The sequence below is a fragment of the Leucopleurus acutus genome (assembly GCF_964270905.1).
Source record: "Leucopleurus acutus genome assembly, chromosome: 7".
NCBI lineage: Eukaryota > Metazoa > Chordata > Mammalia > Artiodactyla > Delphinidae > Leucopleurus > Leucopleurus acutus.
This window is the reverse complement of record NC_139150.1, coordinates 44789597-44808176: the sequence shown is the minus strand read 5'-3', so window position 1 is coordinate 44808176 and position 18580 is coordinate 44789597. Positions and strand designations below refer to the sequence as shown.

Below are 18580 nucleotides of genomic sequence, written 5' to 3'. Positions count from 1 at the left end.
TCATGCCAGGGAAATAAGGACTACCTCAAGATGAAAAGTATGGGGAAAAGGGGTATGTCCAAAGCTGGGCATAACTGGCAAGAAATGACAGATTTTCTCCTATGTCACACTGGAGGAGCAGCCGTATGGAGAACAATAAATCACCCTGAACCAACGTAGCGTTAGATCAGGCCTTGCCTCTGGTGTCAGCTTTAGAAAACAAACAGTAAAGCAGGTAAACTTTGTGTACCGACTCCCCTGTTTCTGTTTATAGGAAACTCTCCCATCTCCTGTTGGCATTTACATAGCCAGTGCTCCACTGTTTTAAATTCAAGTGTCCTGTTCTCTTTTCTGGGACTCAGGAATCCTTCTCACTGCTTCTCCTTCCCCCACCACATCCACATGGAAACACCCTTTGGACATCCTGAGTATCTCAATCAGCTGTTTGTAGCAAAATTACTCACCCACCGATTCCAATGACAAATGTTTTCATAATTAGCTTTGAAAATCACGTCTTCCTAAAATTAAAAAAAAAAAAAATCGAAAGCACATCACTTAGGTGTCTAAAGAGATAAGAGTCCTAACTTACAAGGGCCAGGTGAGGGGGAAAGATGTCAGTGATCTTTGGGTTACCCCCCTAGGATTACCCACATTCTGTGGGAAAGTTTCACACTATACTGGCTTCTCTCTGCCACAGTCTCCTGCTACGTGCCAACAGCTGGAAGTGCTCAGGGCCTGTAAGCGAGTCAAGTGAACTAAAGGGGCACGGCCAAGCATACATACTTGAGGGTCTGTTTTCAAGGGCATGGAAGAGTTGCTGAGCCACAAGGCACCCTACAGAGTTTCATGCTCCCCTCAGGCAGGTGGCCTGTCACCTGCATGACTCAGTCACCCAGGGATGACCCATTACCCCCAAGGCAGAGAAGTGGCAGAGATGGCCTCTCTCTCCTTCTGAAAATGAGGAGACAGTCACTGCTGGCCAGAGGCAAGAGGAAGTGAATTCCCTTTAAGTATGCTATTTCCTCACCCTAGGGCCAGGGTAGACAAACTTTCAGAAATGAGCCAGTTAGTAAATCTTTGAGGCTTTGCGTGCCAAGAGACAAAATCAAGATTATTATGTAGGTACTTATACAAAAAGAGAGAAAACATTTCCACGAACTTCCTGATGGAGGCCAAAACATAATAATTGAGTACAATTTTTTTCTTCCCCGTAATTCATGTCTACAAATGAAAATAGAATTCCTTTTCTATTGGGACAACATTTCCCTTATTGGATACCAGAGTGAGTGTCTCCTATTACAAAAGGGACTGCAGGTGTTCAGGCAGAAGGCCAGGTTTTATTTTTTTAACTTTTTTATTGAAAAAAATTTCTTTTAATATTTATTTATTTATTATTTGGTTGCACCAGGTCTTAGCTGTGGAATGCGGGCTTCTTAGTTGCAGCATGCACGTGAGATCTAGTTCCCTGACCAGGGAATGAACTCAGGCCCACTGCATTGGCAGTGCAGAGTCTTTTTTTTTTTTTTTTTAACATCTTTATTGGAATATAATTGCTTTATGATGGTGTGTTAGTTTCTGCTTTATAATAAAGTGAATCAGCTTTACATATACATATATTTCCATATCTCCTCCCTCTTCCATCTCCCTCCCACCCTCCCTATCCCACCCCTCTAGGTGGTCACAAAGCACCAAGCTGACCTACCTGTGCTATGCAGCTGCTTCCCACTAGCTATCTATTTTACATTTGGTAGTGTATATATGTCCATGACACTCTCTCACTTCATCCCAGCTTACCCTTCCCCCTCCCCGTGTCTTCAAGTTCATTCTCTACGTCTGCGTCTTTATTCCTGTGCTGCCCACAGCTTCTTCAGAACCATTTTTTTTTAAGATGCCATTTATATGTGTTAGCATACAGTATTTGTTTTTCTCTTTCTGACTTACTTCACTCTGTATGACAGAATCTAGGTCCATCTACTTCACTACAAATAACTTAATTTCGTTTCTTTTTATGGCTGAGTAATATTCCATTGTATATATGTGTCACATCTTCTTTATCCATTCATCTGTCGATGGACACTTAGGTTGCTTCCATGTCCTGGCTATTGTAAATAGAGCTGCAATGAACATTGTGGTACATGACTCGTTTTGAATTATGGTTTTCTCAGGGTATATGCCCAGTAGTGGGATTGCTGGGTCGTATGGTATAGTTCTATTTTTAGTTTTTAAGAAACCTCCATACTGTGGCTGTGTCAATTTACATTCCCACCAACAGTGCAGGAGGGTTCCCTTCTCTCCACACCCTCTCCAGCATTTATTGTTTGTAGATTTTATTTATTTATTTGTCGGCTGTGTTGGGTCTTTGTTGCTGTGTGTGGGCGTTCTCTAGTTGCGACTAGGGGGGCTACTCTTTGTTGTGGTGTGTAGGCTTCTCTTGATGCAGAGTACGGGCTCTAGGCGCGCAGGCTCAGTAGTTCTGGCACACGGCCTTAGTTGCAGCATGTGGGATCTTCCCGGAGGATGGCCCGACCCATGTCCCCTGCGTCGGCAGGTGGATTCTAGCAGTTGAATTCTTAACCACTGCGCCACCAGGGAAGCCCCTGTTTGTAGATTTTCTGATGTTGGCCATTCTGACTGGTGTGAGGTGATATCTCGTTGTAGTTTTGATTTGCATTTCTATAATGATTAGTGATGTTGAGCATCCTTTCATGTGTTTGTTGGCAATCTGTGTATCTTCTTTGGAGAAATGTCTGTTTAGGTCTTCTGCTCACTTTTGGATTGGGTTGTATGTTTATTTGATAATGAGCTGCATGAGCTGCTTGTAAATTTTGGAGATTAATCCTTTGTCAGTTGCTTCATTTGCAAATATTTTCTCCCATTCTGAGAGTTGTCTTTTCATCTTGTTTACAGTTTCCTTTGCTGTGCAAAAGCTTTTAAGTTTCATTAGGTCCCATTTGTTTATTTTAGCTTTTATTTCCATTTCTCTAGGAGGTGGGTCAAAAAGGATCTTGCTGTCATTTATATCATAGAGGGCTCTGCCTATGTTTTGCTCTAAGAGTTTTATAGTGTCTGGCCTTACATTTAGGTCTTTAGTCCATTTTGAGTTTATTTTTGTGTATGGTGTTAGGGAGCATTCTAGCTTCATTTTTTTACATGTAGTTGTCCAGTTTTCCCAGCACCACTTACTGAAGAGGGTATCTTTTCTCCATTGTATATTCTTGCCTCCTTTATCAAAGATAAGGTGACTATATGTGCGTGGGTTTAGTTCTGAGCTTTCTATCCTGTTCCATTGATCTATATTTCTGTTTTTGTGCCAGTACCATACTGTCTTGATTACTGTAGCTCTGTAGTATAGTCCGAGGTCTGGGAGTCTGATTCCTCCAGCTCCATTTTTCTTTCTCAAGATTGCTTTGGCTATTTGGGGTCTTTTGTGTTTCCATACAAATTGTGAAATTTTTTGTTCAAGTTCTGCTTAAAATGCCAGTGGTAGTTTGATAGGGATTCCACTGAACCAGCAGATTGCTGTGGGTAGTATAGTCATTTTCACAATATTGATTCTTCCAATCCAAGAATATGGTATATCTCCCCATCTGCTTGTATCATCTTTAATTACTTTCATCAGTGTCTTATTGTTTTCTGTATACAGGTCTTTTGTCTCCTTAGGGAGGTTTATTCCTAGGTATTTTATTCTTTTTGTTGCAGTGGTAAATGGGAGTGTTTCCTTAATTTCTCCTTCAGATTTTTCATCATTAGTATATAGGAATACAAGAGATTTCTGCGCAGGGCTTCCCTGGTGGCACAGTGGTTGAGAGTCCCCCTGCCAATGCAGGGGACATAGGTTCGTGCCCCGGTCCGGGAAGATCCCACATGCTGCGGAGCGGATAGGCCCGTGAGCCATGGCTGCTAGGCCTGCGTGTCTGGAGCTTGTGCTCCGCAACGGTAGAGGCCACATCAGTGAGAGGCCTGCATACCACAAAAAAAAAAAAAAAAAAAAAGAGATTTCTGTGCAATAATTTTGTATCCTGCTACTTTACCAGATTCATTGATTAGCTCTAGTAGTTTTCCGGTAGCATCTTTAGGATTCTCTATGTATAGTATCATGTCATCTGCAAACAGTGACAGCTTTACTTCTTTACTGATTCGGATTCCTTTTATTTCTTTTTCTTCTCTGATTGCTGTGGCTAAAACTTCCAAAATTATGTTGAATAATAGTGGTGAGAGTGGGCAACCTTGTCTTGCTCTTGATCTTAGTGTAAATGGTTTCAGTTTTTCACCACTGAGGACGATGTTGGCTGTGGGTTTGTCATATATGGCTTTTATTATGTTGAAGTAAGTTCCCTCTATGCCTACTTTTTAGAGGGTTTTTATCATAAATGGGTGTTGAATTTTGTCAAAAGCTTTTGCTGCACCTATTGAGATGATCATATGGTTTTTATTCTTCAGTTTATTAATATGGTTTATCACATTGATTGATTTGCATATACTGAAGAATCCTTGCATTCCTGGGATAGACCCCACTTGATCATGGTGTATGATCCTTTTAATGTGCTGTTGGATTCTGTTTGCTAGTATTTTGTTGAGGATTTTGGGATCTATGTTCATCAGTGATATTGGCCTGTAGTTTTCTTTCTTTGTGACATCTTTGTCTGGTGTTGGTATCAGGGTGATGGTGGCCTCGTAGAATGAGTTTGGGAGTGTTCCTCCTTCTGGGATATTTTGGAAGAGTTTGAGAAGGATAGGTGTTGGCTCTTCTCTAAATGTTTGATAGAATCTGCCTGTGAAGCCATCTGGTCCTGGGCTTTTGTTTGCTGGAAGATTTTTAATCACAGTCTCAATTTCAGTGCTTGTGATTGGTCTGTTTATATTTTCTATTTCTTCCTGGTTCACTGTTGGAAGGTTGTGCTTTTCTAAGAATTTGTCCATTTCTTCCAGGTTGTCCATTTTATTGGCATAGAGTTGCTTGTCGTAATCTCTCATGATCCTTTGTATTTCTGCAGTGTCAGTTGCTACTTCTCCTTTTTCATTTCTAATTCTATTGATTTGAGTCTTCTCCCTTTTCTTCTTGATGAGTCTGCCTAATGGTTTATCTGTTTTGCTTATCATCTCAAAGAATCATCTTTTAGTTTTATTGATCTTTGCTATTGTTTCCTTCATTTCTTTTTCATTTATTTCTGATCTGATCTTTATGATTCCTTTTCCTAACTTTGGGGGTTTTTGTTCTTCTTTCTCTAACTGCTTTAGGTGTAAGGTTATGTTGTTTATTTGAGATGTTCCTTGCTTGTTGAGGTAGGATTGTATTGCTATAAACTTCCCTCTTAGAAGTGCTTTTGCTGTATCCCATAGGTTTTGGGTCATCGTGTTTTCATTGTCATTTGTTTCTAGGTATTTTTTGATTTCCTCTTTGATTTCTTCAGTGATCTCTTGGTTATTTACTAGTGTATTGTTTAGCCTCCATGTGTTTGTATTTTTTACAGATTTTTTCCTGTAATTGATATCTAGTCTCATAGCGTTGTGGTTGATAAGATTTCAATTTTCTTAAATTTACCAAGGCTTGATTTGTGACCCAAGATATGATCTATCCTGGAGAATGGTCCATCAGCACTTGAGAAGAAAGTGTATTCTGTTGTTTTTGGATTGAATGTCCTATAAATATCAATTAACTGCATGTTGTTTAATGTATCATTTAAAGCTTGTGTTTCCTTATTGATTTTCAGTTTGGATGATCTGTCCATTGGTGAAAGTGGGGTGTTAAAGTCCCCTACTATGATTGTGTTACTGTTGATTTCCCCTTTTATGGCTGTTAGCATTTGCCTTATGTATTGAGGTGCTCCTATGTTGGGTGCATAAATATTTACAATTGTTATACCTTCTTCCTGGGTTGATCCCTTGATCATTATGTAGTCTCCTTCTCTGTCACTTGCAATAGTCTTTATTTTGAAGTCTGTTTTGTCTGATATGAGAATTGCTACTCCAGCTTTCTTTTGATTTCCATTTGCATGGAATATCTCTTTCCATCCCCTCAGTTTCAGTCTGTATGTGTTCCTAGGTCTGAAGTGGGCCTCTTGTAGACAGCATATATGCAGGTCTTGTTTTTGTATCCATTCAGCCAGTCTATGTCTTTTGGTTGGACCATTTAATCCATTTACATTTAAGGTAGTTATTGATATGTATGTTCCTATTACCATTTTCTTAATTGTTTTGGGTTTGTTATTGTAGGTCTTTTCTTTCTCTTGTGTTTCGTGCCTAGAGAAGTTCCTTTAGCATTTGTTGTAAAGCTGGCTTGGTGGTGCTGAATTCTCTTAGCTTATGTTGTCTGTAAAGGTTTTAATTTCTCCATCAAATCTGAATGAGATCATTGCTGGGTAGAGTAATTTTGGTTGTAGTTTCTTCCCTTTCAACACTTTAAATATGTCTGCCACTCCCTTCTGGCCTACAGAGTTTCTGCTGAAAGATCAGCTGTTAATCTTAAGGGGATTCCCTTGTATGTTATTTGTTTTTCCCTTGCTGCTTTTAATATTTTTGCTTTGTATTTGATTAATATGTGTCTTGGCATGTTTCTCCTTGGATTTATCCTGTATGGGACTCTCTGTGCTTCCTGGACTTGATTGACTGCTTCCTTTCACATATTAGGGAAGTTTTCAACTATAATCTCTTCAAATATTTTCTCAGTCCCTTTCTTTTCCTCTTCTTCTTCTGGGACCCCTATAATTTGAACGTTGGTGCGTTTAATATTGTCCCAGAGGTCTCTGAGACTGTCCTCAATTCTTTTCATTCTTTTTTCTTTATTCTGCTCTGTGGTAGTTATTTCCACTGTTTTATCTGCCAGGTCACTTATCTGTTCTTTTGCCTCAGTTATTCTGCTATTGATTCCTTCTAGAGAATTTTAAATTTCATTTATTGTTTTGTTCATCACTGTTTGCTCTGTAGTTCTTCTAGGTCCCTGTTAAACGTTTCTTGTATTTTCTCCATTCTATTTCCAAGATTTTAGATCATCTTTACTCACATTACTCTGAATTCTTTTTTAGGTAGACTGCCTATTTCCTGTTCATTTGTTTTGTCCTGTGGGTTTTTACCTTGCTCCTTCATCTGCTGTGTGTTTCTCTGTCTCCTCATTTTGCGTAACTTACTGTGTTTGGGGTCTCTTTTTCGCAGGCTGCAGGTTCATAGTTCCTGTTGTTTTTGGTGTCTGCCCCCAGTGGGTAAAGTTGGTTCAGTGGGTTGTGTAGGCTTCCTGGTGGAGGGGACTAGTGCCTGTGTTCTGGTGGATGAGGCTGGATCTTGTCTTTCTGGTGGGCAGTACTGCATCTGGTGGTGTGTTTTAGGGTGTCTGTGACTATATTATGATTTTAGGCAGCCTCTCTGCTAATGGGTGGGGTTGTGTTCCTGTCTTGCTCATTGTTTGGTTTAGGGTGTCCAGCACTCTAGCTTGCTGGTCGTTGACTGGGGCTGGGTCTTAGCATTGAGATGGAGATGTCTAGGAGAGCTTTCGGTGTTTGATATTATGTGGAGCTGAGAGGTGTCTGGTGGACCAGTGTCCTAAACTTGGCTCTCCCACCTCAGAGGCAGAGGCCTGACACCCAGTTGGAGCACCACGACCCTGTCAGCCACACGCTCAGAAGAAAAGGGAGGAAAAAAGATAGAAAGAAAAAAATAAATAAAATAAAGTTATTAAAATAAAAAAATAATTATTAAAAATAAAAAAATTAAAAAGTAATTAAATAAAGAAAGAAAGAAGAGAGCAACCAAACCAAAAAACAAATCGACCAATGATAACAAGTGCTAAAAAGTATACTCAAGCAAACAAACAAAAAACGGACAGACAGAACCCTAGGACAAACCCTAGGACAAAGCTATACAGACAAAATCACACAAAGAAGCATACATATACACACTCACAAAAAGGGAAAAATGAAAAAAATATATATATCTATATATATTAAAAAAAAAAGGAGGAAGAGAGCAACCAAATCAATAAACAAATCTACCAATGATAATAAGCTCTAAATACTAAACTAAGATAAACATAAAACCAGAAACAAATTAGATGCAGAAAGGAAACCCCAAGTCTACCGTTGCTCCCAATGGCCACTGCCTCAATTTTGGGATGACTCGTTGACTATTCAGGTATTCCAGTGATGCAGGGTATATCAAGTTAATGTGGTGATTTAATCCACTGCTCCTGAGGCTGCTGGGAGAAATTTCCCTTTCTCTTCTTTGTTTGCACAGCTCCTGGGGTCCAGCTTTGGATTTGGCTCAGCCTCTGCGTGTAGGTCACCTGAGAGTGTCTGTTCTTGGCTCAGACAGGATGGGGTTAAAGTAGCAGCTGATTAGGGGGCTCTGGCTCACTCAGGCCGGGGTGTGGGAGGAGTACAGATGCGGGGCGAGCCTGCCGCGGCAGAGGCCAGTGTGACGTTGCAACAGCCTGAGGCGCGCCATGTGTTCTCCCAGGAAAGTTGTCCCTGGATCACAGGACCCTGGCGGTGGTGGGCTGCACAGGCTCCTGGGAGGGGAGGTGTGGATAGTGACCAGTGCTCGCACACAGGCTTCTTGGTGGCGGCAGCAGCAGCCTTAGCGTCTCTTACCCGTCTCTGGGGTCCGCGCTGATGCTCATAGCCGTGGCTCACACCCGTCTCTGGAGCTTGTTTAGGCGGTGCTCTGAATTCCCTCTCCTTGCGCACCCTGAAACAGTCGTTTCTTGCCTCTTCAGCAGCTCCAGACGTTTTCCCGGACTCCCTCCCGGCTAGCTGTGGTGCACTAGCTCCCTTCAGGCTGTGTTCATGCAGCCAATCCCAGTCCTCTCCCTGGGGTCTGACGTCCGAAGCCTGAGCCTCAGCTCCCAGCCCCAACCTGCCCTGGCAGGGGAGGAGACAAGCCTCTCGGGCTGGTGAGTGCCAGTCGGCACCGATCCTCTGTGCGGGAATCTCTCTGCTTTGCCCTCTGCACCCCTGCTGCTGTGCTCTCCTCCATGGCTCCAAAGCTTCCCCCTGGCCCATCTCTACCAGTGAGGGGGCTTCCTAGTGTGTGGAAACCTTTCCTCCTTCACAGCTCTCTCTCACTTGTGCAGGTCCCATCCCTATTCTTTTGTCTCTGCTTTTTCTTTTTTTCTTTTGCCCTACCCAGGTATGTGGGAAGTTTCTTGCCTTTTGGGAAGTCTGAGGTCTTCTGCCAGCATTCAGTAGGTGATCTATAGGAGCTGTTCCACATGTAGATGTATTTTTGATGTAACTGTGGGGAGGAAGGTGGTCTCCACGTCTTACTCCTCCGCCATCTTGAAGGTCTCCGGGTGCGGAGTCTTAATCACTGTGCCACCAGGGAAGTCCCTAGGGGGCCAGGTTTTAGCTGCAGCCCATTGCTTATTGACCCCTGGTATGAGGGGTGGAGGACAGCTTCATGCATGGCCCCTTAAGGCTCACCAAAGCAGTCCTGTGGATATTCCAAGGACCACTGTCATCTCTTTAAGTGAAAAGACGAAGCTCAGCTGCAGGGTACCTTAGCATAGTGGTTCTAGAAGGTTGCCTCTGACTGATGCTGCTCTTTATTTCTGACTCCTCTGGTGGGGTGACCAGGAACCTAAGCTGTGCCACCCGGGGTGTGTGGTGGCTGAGCTGGAGGCTCTCAGCTACCCTCCCAGTTCCTATCCTGTGTCCCCTGTGGGGAGGTAGTAGAAAAGAGCGTGGTGGAGAGAGGCCTGTTGTTCCTTGGCCTGTCCTCAGTTTTTTCAGAACACAGTTGGCCCTTCATGTCTGACGGTTCCACATTCGCAGATCCAACCAACAGTGGTTTGAAAGTGTTTAGGGGAAAAAAATTTCAGAAAGTTCCAAAAAGCCAAACTTGAATTTGCTGCACCAGCAACTATTTCCATAGCATTTTCATTGTATTTACAACTATTTCCATAGCATTTACATTGTATTAGGGATTACCTGTAATCTAGAAATGATTCAAAGTATGTGGGAGGACATGCATAGGTTATATGCAAATACTTTGCCATTTTATATAAAGAACTTGGGTATCTGCAGATTCTGGTATTCCTGGGTTGGGGGGTGTTGTCCAATCAACACCACCACCCCTACTAAGGAACAGCTGTATTCCAAATTGAGTGCAATTTAGTAAGGTTTGGTTCCACTTTCATTTACTAGACTACATGAGACAAGAATGTGATTGTGACAGAAATAAAATAACATATCAAGTTGGACATCTGAGTTTCACCAGGAGCTGCATTGTTGAATATTTATCTCCATCCACATTGCCACAGTATATCAAGGGAACAATTACATATAATGAGTATTGTAAAATAAATTTTTACATTGTAATTTTTCTGCTTTTGAATTATGTTTTACCTTATTATTACCTTTAATATGTCAGTGTAAGGCTGCCAACTATCCTTTTTTGGGAAAGGAAAGGTTGCCCTTTTACAAGCAAGATGGTAGCTTGCTTATATTTTTTGGTGCTAAATGTCCTTTCTCCTATGAAATCATGCTGGCTAGGTAGTAGTACATCGATGTCCTCAGTTGGCAAAATAAGAAAAAAAATTCATGAAAGTTTGTTATTCCTTGCTTCCACGTCACCTATTTTTGGATAATTCATCAGAGCATAAATTCTCAAGCCTGGAGAAATATAGTCTTAGGTATCACACAGTCTACCCCTTCATTTTGCAGAAGTTGAAACTGGCCCAGACAATGGAGTGACTGGTTCAAGATCACACAGATAGTAAATGGAAAACTAGAGAGAGTTCCCTGGTGGTCCAGTGGTTAGGACCCAGCGCTTTCACTGCTGGGGCCAGGGTTCGATCTCTGGCCAGCGAACTAAGATCCTACAAGCTGTGAGGTGTGACCAAAAAACAAAACTAGAAACAAAACTAAACCAAGTGAGTTAAATTCTTTCCATCTTTCTAAGCTGCTAAAAAGCACTTTATTACCAAGAGCAAAGGAAGGATGTTGCACAGGTGCTGGCTTAATTGTGAGGCTCTCATGTATAATAGATGTTATTTTTATTGATGTATTATTGATGGGGTATTTTCTGTATCCACTGAATGGCAAGGACTACTAGTCTCCTGTGCTTCTTGCCACATCTATGCGCACACATGAGGATGTTGTACCGATTACATAGCATGTAAATAACAAGGAAGTGTGGCTGAAGCACTTGAAATAGGCTTGAGGCGGCTATTTGGGTGGAAAATCTAACAATTCTGAAACTAACAGTAAGGGAGTCAAGAATCTTCTTATGAAATCTCCTGGGCTCGGGAGAGAACACCCACAGTCAAATGCCAGTTTTTACCAAAATAGGAACCCTCCCTTCTATATTAGTTAGCAGTTTTAGCCTTTCCAAGACAGTGTTTGGGTAAATATTGGGCACAGTCCATTAGCAATGAACAGGTGACACTGTGGTGGGAGGTTAGGGAATTGAGAGAAGCAGAAGCAAGACCTATGGCTGGGCTGAGTGGCTGGGGTGTGGGATGGGTATAGCAATCCCAGAAGCCATGTATTTCAAAACCAGTGTTGGATGCACAGGGCAGCTTCAGGTGAACTCCAAGTTCAGCCCTGGCACTGTCCATCTCCACATCATGTTCTATTATTTCACTGCCTGTTGTCCCGTTTAAGAACCATTTTAAAATCACATTTAAAAAGCTTGCACTCGAGAGGTGCCAGGCTCCAAAAATACGTAGAAGTAGACTTCAATGAATGAAACACAATCTCCATCCCCTACAAACTGTAAATCACTAGATGTCTCCGGAGAGACAACCATTTGGACTTTCTAACCTCCTCAATCCAGGGCAGCCAATTACTAGGAGCACATGCCACTGCCACTCTTGTGGGATATTTATGTACAGTTGACCCGTGAACAACTCAGGGGTTGGATATGTCAACCTCCTCACAATCAAAAATCCACGTATAACTTTACTCAGCCCTCTGTATCCACCATTCTGCATTCTCAGATTAAAACAACCTTGGATTGTGTAGTACTGCAGTATGAATTTAGTGAAAGAAATCCGAGTATAAATAAACACATGCAGTTAAAACTTGTGTTGTTTAAGGGTCAACTGTACTTTATTCTCCCAGTAAGTGCAAGGCTTTCCTCAACAGCAGAGTGAATTTGCTTAGGAGGAGGAGAACAGATGAAGATGGCAAACAGCAAATCCAAAATGAGTACTTCTAATTTTTTTATACTTTTTTAACCCTAAGTAAAATATGTTGTTGAGTCCTTTTTTCATAACTGGTATGTGTTTATTTAAATTATTTCACTACTAAATATGGTACATTTTGGATTCTAAAAGAGTGAAATGTTTCAGGACTTCTCACTCATTTAATTCAATATTTTGATGATCTTCTATGTGACAGGGTAGTCTTTTTCTACTATTTTTTAAACTTTGCTCCTTTTTGGTAAATGCCAAGGCTGGCGTGTTTGAATACACAACCCTTGCCCAGTTCTCTTGGAATCACTCTGTCACTAACCCCTAGTAGAAACTTCAAAGCTTCATTTTACATAGACTCTCACGTAAAGTTTTTCTTTTCAATTTTTCTTCCCCCAAACATACAAGCGATTTATCATATTGCCTGTGCTATTTTGAATTTACACACGGTGCATTTATTGTCTCCTCCAGCCCTTACCTCTCAGTGGAAATTCAGTTGGCTAGGTCTGGGGTCGGCAAACTTGCTCTGCAAAGTGCTAGATGGTAAATGTTTTTGGCGTTGCGGGCAGCTGCTCAACTCTGCTGTTAGGAAGTGAAAGCGGCCGCAGACAATACATAAGCAAATGACAGTGGCTCTGTTCTAATAAAACTTTATGGACACTGAAATTTGAATTTCATATAATTTTCACGTGCCACAAAATCTGCTTCTTTTGATTTCTTTTAAGCCATTAAAATAAACTTGAAAACCATTCGTAGGCTGTACAATAACAGGCAGCAGGAGGGCCGCAGTTAGTCAACCTCAACGCTAGAGGAGTCAAGCTGTCTCCTCTGGCAGGGACCTGACCCTGACCTCAGTGACTTCTCCCAACCACCTGTCCGGTCTCTAGAAGGCAGACTCCCGTTTTCAGGATTATAAGGGGGCGTGAGGGCACTACACCATCACGAGTGCACGTCCTCCTTGGCAGGCCACTTATCAGCCCATTTAGGGTGGTAGGAGTCCCAAAAGGGCTTGCAAGACACAACGGGGCTCGGGCTCCAGCGCAGTAACACTCTGGAAACACCTCCAGGCCCCAGGGAGTCTGCGCGGCGGGGCGTCAGGCAGGTACTCACCGGGCGCCAGTTCGAGTGGTCCCAAGCAAAGCGGCACAGGCTATTGCCAAGCGCGCCTGTCACTAACCCGCCGCAACCCCCGAAGCTCGTTAACCGAGAGGCCCACGGCCCCTTCTCCCGTGCCCCTCCCGGGTGAGAGGCGGCGCAAGGTAGAGGTGGCCACTTAGGGCTCTGCCCAACCCTGAGCGGACGCGGCGCCCGGCTCCGGCCGGCGTTGGATGGGGCGGGATTCCGGCGAGCGTGGTTGCGCGCGCGCGCTCCTGCCCAGTCCAGCCCTTTCCCGTCCGGGGCGCGCGCGCAGCTAGGCCGGCCCCGGCGCGAGCCTGCGGCGCCCCCGTTCGGCTCCCGCTGGTTCGGCCGCCGCGCGCGCCGCCGTGCGCGCCGCCCGCGCTCCTGCAGCGGCGAAGCTGGCAGCCGGGGAGCCAATTAGCGCTCCGCGAGGCAGCGGCTACTTCCTCGTCTGCCCGGCTGCGCGCTCTGGACAGCTCTGTCGGCCGCGGGGCGGGGCGGGGCACTTCGCCGAGCTGCTCTGCCTGCCTCTGCTCGTCCGGCTTCCCGGGGTGGACGCAGGTCCTTGAAGGCGCACCACTGCAAACCAGACATAAAGAAACTCTGAGGCGCCCGGAGTGCCGGCTGGAGGGGCATTCGGTTGGCTTTTCGTGCGTGGTCTTTAGAATCAGCCGCTCCAGGAAGAGAGATGTCGAAGCCGCCACCCAAACCGGTCAAACCAGGTAAGGAAGGTGCTCGCTGGGTCCTCTGGCCGCTGCCGTGCCCTGCGCTCCCTCTGCCACTTGGCAGGGCAGATCAGGCACGTACCCGGCCCCGAGCCTCGCTTTCGATGCCACCCACCAGGGTGGGAGTTGTTAGCGTTGCTGTGTTCGCTGCAGGGGACGGATCGTTTTGGATAGCAAGAAGATTTTCGAGGAATTTTTAAAATTTGATTTTTAAAGAGGAGTCACCCTCGGCTTTGCAGCATTGTCATTCGCTGCAACTTTCCAGTCGACGTGATGGCTACGTCCCATTGAGATTTCCTGGAAGACAGGGCCATTGATCTCCCTTAGGAAAAAAAATTGAATAAATGTCTTGAAATGGTTTTTTAGCCACTTCCTCTTTTTTTTTTTTTTTTTCAGTGTGTGTCGCTGTCAAGTTTGAGCTCTTGACCGGCCAAAGCGAACGGGAAGTGCGCTGCTGGTAGGGTGGGGTGGGTGAATGAGTGTCCGCAAATTGACCTCGAGATCTTGGGAAAAGCTTTTAGAAAGCTGTGCTCGAGCTCCTGACTAGAAGAATCTAGGCTGCGGCAGAGTAATCTCAGCTATTACTATTCGGAAGTGTCACTTTATCATGCAGTAGAAGTCGTTTGCCTCCGCTCCCTCAGTGAATTAGGCGAGTTAAACTGGAGAGGGTGAGCTTACTAAGTTCCTCAAGCAGCTTTCTTGGCCGATAGTCCTTGTTCATTTTTTATTCGATCCTTGGAATATTTTCTGGGACATGGAGAAAGGAGAATTTAAAAGCGACTGAGGTATTTCAGTTCAACACTGTAATAAACTCTTTCGTGCATTCATTGAGTAGGTAGTTACTGAAAACGTGGGAAATGGAAGAGAAGTGGCTCTTACATACTTTGAACTTTTTTCTTCCAATCTCGTTCAGTGTAGCACAGGCTGAAATTTATCCATTTACATCAAATTTCGAAGTAACCTTGATTAGGAAGGAGTAATTTCAGTGATTAATTTTTTCTTGATTTTTCTAAACTTTAGTCAAGCACTTCAACTTTCATGATTATCCAGTTTTCTTCCTTTCCCATCATACAGTGGTAGTTTCAAATCATTTTATTTGAAAATTATGTACGTACTCACATATATGACATAGTCATTCACTGAGGACTTAAATTTTGCTGGGCTGGGTGTGACTTTGTTGGGACTTTGGCTCCGCTGTGACGATGGTGGAGAAAGGCTGGAAGTGGGCTCTGTGCTTCTTTAGGTATGGAGTCTGATGAGGAATTTGCATTTTAAGTCTGTTTGTAGGACGCAGCAGTCTTCTAAACTCAGATGTAAATCAGGACCTCAAGTAACCAACAAAGAAGAGTTGTTCTTTGATAGCTAAACAGAGTACTTTATTTCAAAGAAGGTCCTGAAAAGCCGTTCCTGAGGTTTTTCATCTCTAGACGTTAAGTGATGTCTGTGCTGTAGCAGGAGGGACATCAACGTGATGTGTATGTGTGTGTTTGCTGAGGTGTGGCTTAGGGATCACACGGCCATGGCCGTGAAAGCCCGGAATACTAACCAATAAGGCCACCGAGGAACTCCCTCACAAAGACTTTTTAAAAAGAGACCTTATTCTGAGTCTTGAGGTAAAGATGGGCCAGAAGATGTTGAATGAGATTTGGACTAGAATCCTCTCATTTTAAGCACGTTTGATAACCTTCCTCTGTAGTTGGAAGCCTGATGTCTGACCTTGACCAATTCTTTTAAATGGCTTATTGATTTTGGTGGTGGAAGTAAAGTGGCATAAATATTTCGCTTGTCTTGGGAAAATAAATTAGTGGGACTTTGAAGAAGCATATGTCAGTGTTTTGGGTTCTTTCATATTTACAGTAAAAACATCATAAAACTTCAAAGATGTCACACATATGTTGCTTATATAACACCTTTGAGAGGGAAAAGGTTTTCACCTAAAATGATCTGAAGTTTTGTATAATTTTTTCTTCTCTGAATAAATGAATTAGTTAAAGGTGAGATACGGAGTTGGCTCGAGGTGTGCACATGAATAATTCTCCTTCATAAACTTGATGCTCTGTTAATACCTGATGGCAGAATAAAGTCTGAGAAACATCTTGAAAACTCCAGAATGATGATGATGATTATAATAGTAATAGTTAACATTTATTTGGCCCTGAGTGTCAGGCACTGTGCCAAGTACTTTGTATGCTCTGTCTCATTTAATTGTTCTAATTTCCCTATGAGGTGGATCCTAATATCCCCATTTTATGGATGAAATAGAACTTAGTGAGGTTAAATAAACTCTGTAAGGTCTCAGAGCTAGGAAATGGTTGGTTTGGCCTGGGAATGGAACAAAAGCCTTAACTGGAGTCTATGCATTTTGGGCACAGAAACCTGTGAGGGTTCTATTGGGTCGGACCGGGTTTACTTGGGCAGCCACCTTTATTAACTTATGCAGTTGTATTATCTGCATTTGCTTTGTATAGCCCCCCTCTTTAATTGGATCTGTATTAGACTATTTGACACTTAAAATTGTTTTTTAATTTTATATTGGAGCATAGTTGATTAACAATATTTGACACTTTTTGAGAGTAGAATAGTCTCTTGTTTCTTTGTAACTGCACAGCAACTAAACTTTGTATGTGTGGCAGTTACATAAAAAGTCTTGATACATAATAAAGTCTTTGTCTAGAAGAAAGCAGGGGAGACTGTGATTGGGCATATCTTGTAGCTTCACATTAAATAGCAAAGGCTGGAGGCAGTGTCCATCAACACGACTTCTGGAAGTAGTGGGGTCCCCTCCCTCTTGTGTTTTCAACATTCCCATGGTTTGACTTCAATGGGACTAAGTGATGAGCTTTTCTGACATGCCTCTGTAAGGGAGAAAAAAACTTTTCCTCTACCCCTCTTAGGTTTGATATCTAGTTACTGTGAATTAACTGAATTAAAGTAACAAAAAACCAGATTAACAGGAGGAAAAGGCATACAAGTTGAATTGATGTTTTTAATTTTATGTGTATAAGGGCTATACAGAAAAGAAGTGAAAATCCAAAGAAGTGGTTAGACTTGGACGTTTATATACCACTTTAACAAAGGGCAACACATTGTAGAGAAGTGACTAAAAGTAAAGAGGCGTTGAACTTCTGGGGGAGTAAATTGTGGGAAGGTAGAGATATGGGGAAACTAATGGAAAATAAGAGCTATTTTAGTAAGGTTTGCTTATGCAGACTCATCTCTGTGCCATCTCTATCTATCCCTGGTGATAAGGGTTCTTCTCCTTTGTCTTCAATGGGGGACCTACAGGAGGAGGATACCTTCATGGGGAATTTATGCCTTGCTTTCAGGCGGATGGGGGAGGGCTCAGAGTTCTTCCTGTGTCTGCTTCTTCTCAATTGCCTTCAACTCAAAATAATCCTTATGCCAAAGTGGCATATTTTGGGTTGATATTTTCTGATCCCCTTCACCTCATACTTCACGTCCAATGAAGACCATCGCCAAATTTGTCCTCACTTGCTTAATTGCCGGGGGAAGCAAAATACATGGGGGTGAGGAGAGGAAGAGAGGGAGGGGGCAGACACACCCTTTTAGTGGGCTGATGTGAACTATTAAGTCAAAATTCTCTATTGACTTGTCATTCATATTTCAATAAAGCTGGGGAAAAAGATTCTCTATCAGGTAAATTAAGGGACTTTGGGAAAAGAGTTTCAGACACCAGTATGGAAAGAGATTTCTGATTCTTACTGCATGGTACTCTATTGTATTTATTTAAACCAGACCCGTATTAAAATGTGCTTCGATTGTTTCCACTCTTTTGTTATAACAAATAGTGTTACAACAACCTTGTTGCTTACCTGTGTGAGTATATCCACAGGACAAAGTCCTGGGAGTGGCATTGTTGTGTCAGAGGGTATGTGCATTGCCATATTCACAGACATTTCCAAAATATTCTCCAAAGAGGTTGTACTAATATACTTTCCTACCAAAAATGTGTGAGCACGCCTTACATGGAAAAATTACAACGCATGTGATAGGAGATATTATCAAAGTGTGGTCAGAGGTCTAGGAAGTACAAGGCAAGGAGCTTGAGGAAACCGAAAAGGTGTCACAGAAGAGGGGAAAATTAAGCAGGGTCTTGAATGCTGAGTAAGAATTTGGTAGGCAGAAAAGAGGGAAAAGTCGTTTGACATGGACAGAAATGAAATAACTTGGCATGACGTCCTGCCCACGTTTGATTGACTGCGTAGGAGCTGAGCTTCTCTCACAGAAGCCAGGGGGATTTGGTGTGGAACTGTGTATCGGAGAAATTTGTTCTGAATTAAAGAGAAGGCCGTTTGCCTAGCGTAGCAGGTTGTGGAAAACAGTATCGCTCCACACAGAAAGCAAGCATTTGAACGTCCACACGTGAGCCATCTACTCATGTGCTTATCTGTTTGTTAGAGTGTTAACAAGAGCTGTGGGTGGTAGTTTGCAGAAATGAGTTAAAGAGGGCCACAGCTTCAACTCACTTACACAAGTTACTGGTGGGACTGCTGAGACCACCTCCTTTTTATTAGTTCTTGCCAGTTGTTTCCCACTCACTGTTTGAGTATCTGTAGAATTTTTAGAAAGTTACAAGGCAAATCCCTCAACTTACTCTCAGGGTAAGAGTTAG

At 42.9% G+C, this 18580-nt stretch overlaps 2 protein-coding genes across 5 annotated transcripts in view; one reads left to right on the top strand and one right to left on the bottom strand.

The window, feature by feature from the left end:
• Positions 1 to 13409, bottom strand: part of NMRK1 (nicotinamide riboside kinase 1) — a 32668-nt gene extending 19259 nt beyond the window's left edge. The window contains exons 1-3 of one of the 4 annotated variants that reach the window (XM_082843310.1): positions 13214 to 13409; positions 12582 to 12685; positions 444 to 497 (exon numbers count right to left, since the gene is read on the bottom strand). In XM_082843310.1, coding sequence (XP_082699436.1) covers positions 444 to 472 — 29 coding nt within the window. In that variant the 5' untranslated portion in view covers positions 473 to 497; positions 12582 to 12685; positions 13214 to 13409. The other 3 variants (XM_082843311.1, XM_082843308.1, XM_082843309.1) reach the window with 3 other exon arrangements.
• A 305-nt stretch (positions 13410 to 13714) lies between these two features.
• OSTF1 (osteoclast stimulating factor 1) overlaps positions 13715 to 18580 on the top strand; it is a 48971-nt gene continuing 44105 nt past the window's right edge. The window contains exon 1 of the mRNA XM_082843256.1: positions 13715 to 13944. Coding sequence (XP_082699382.1) covers positions 13911 to 13944 — 34 coding nt within the window. The 5' untranslated portion in view covers positions 13715 to 13910. The remainder of the gene's footprint in view (positions 13945 to 18580) is intronic.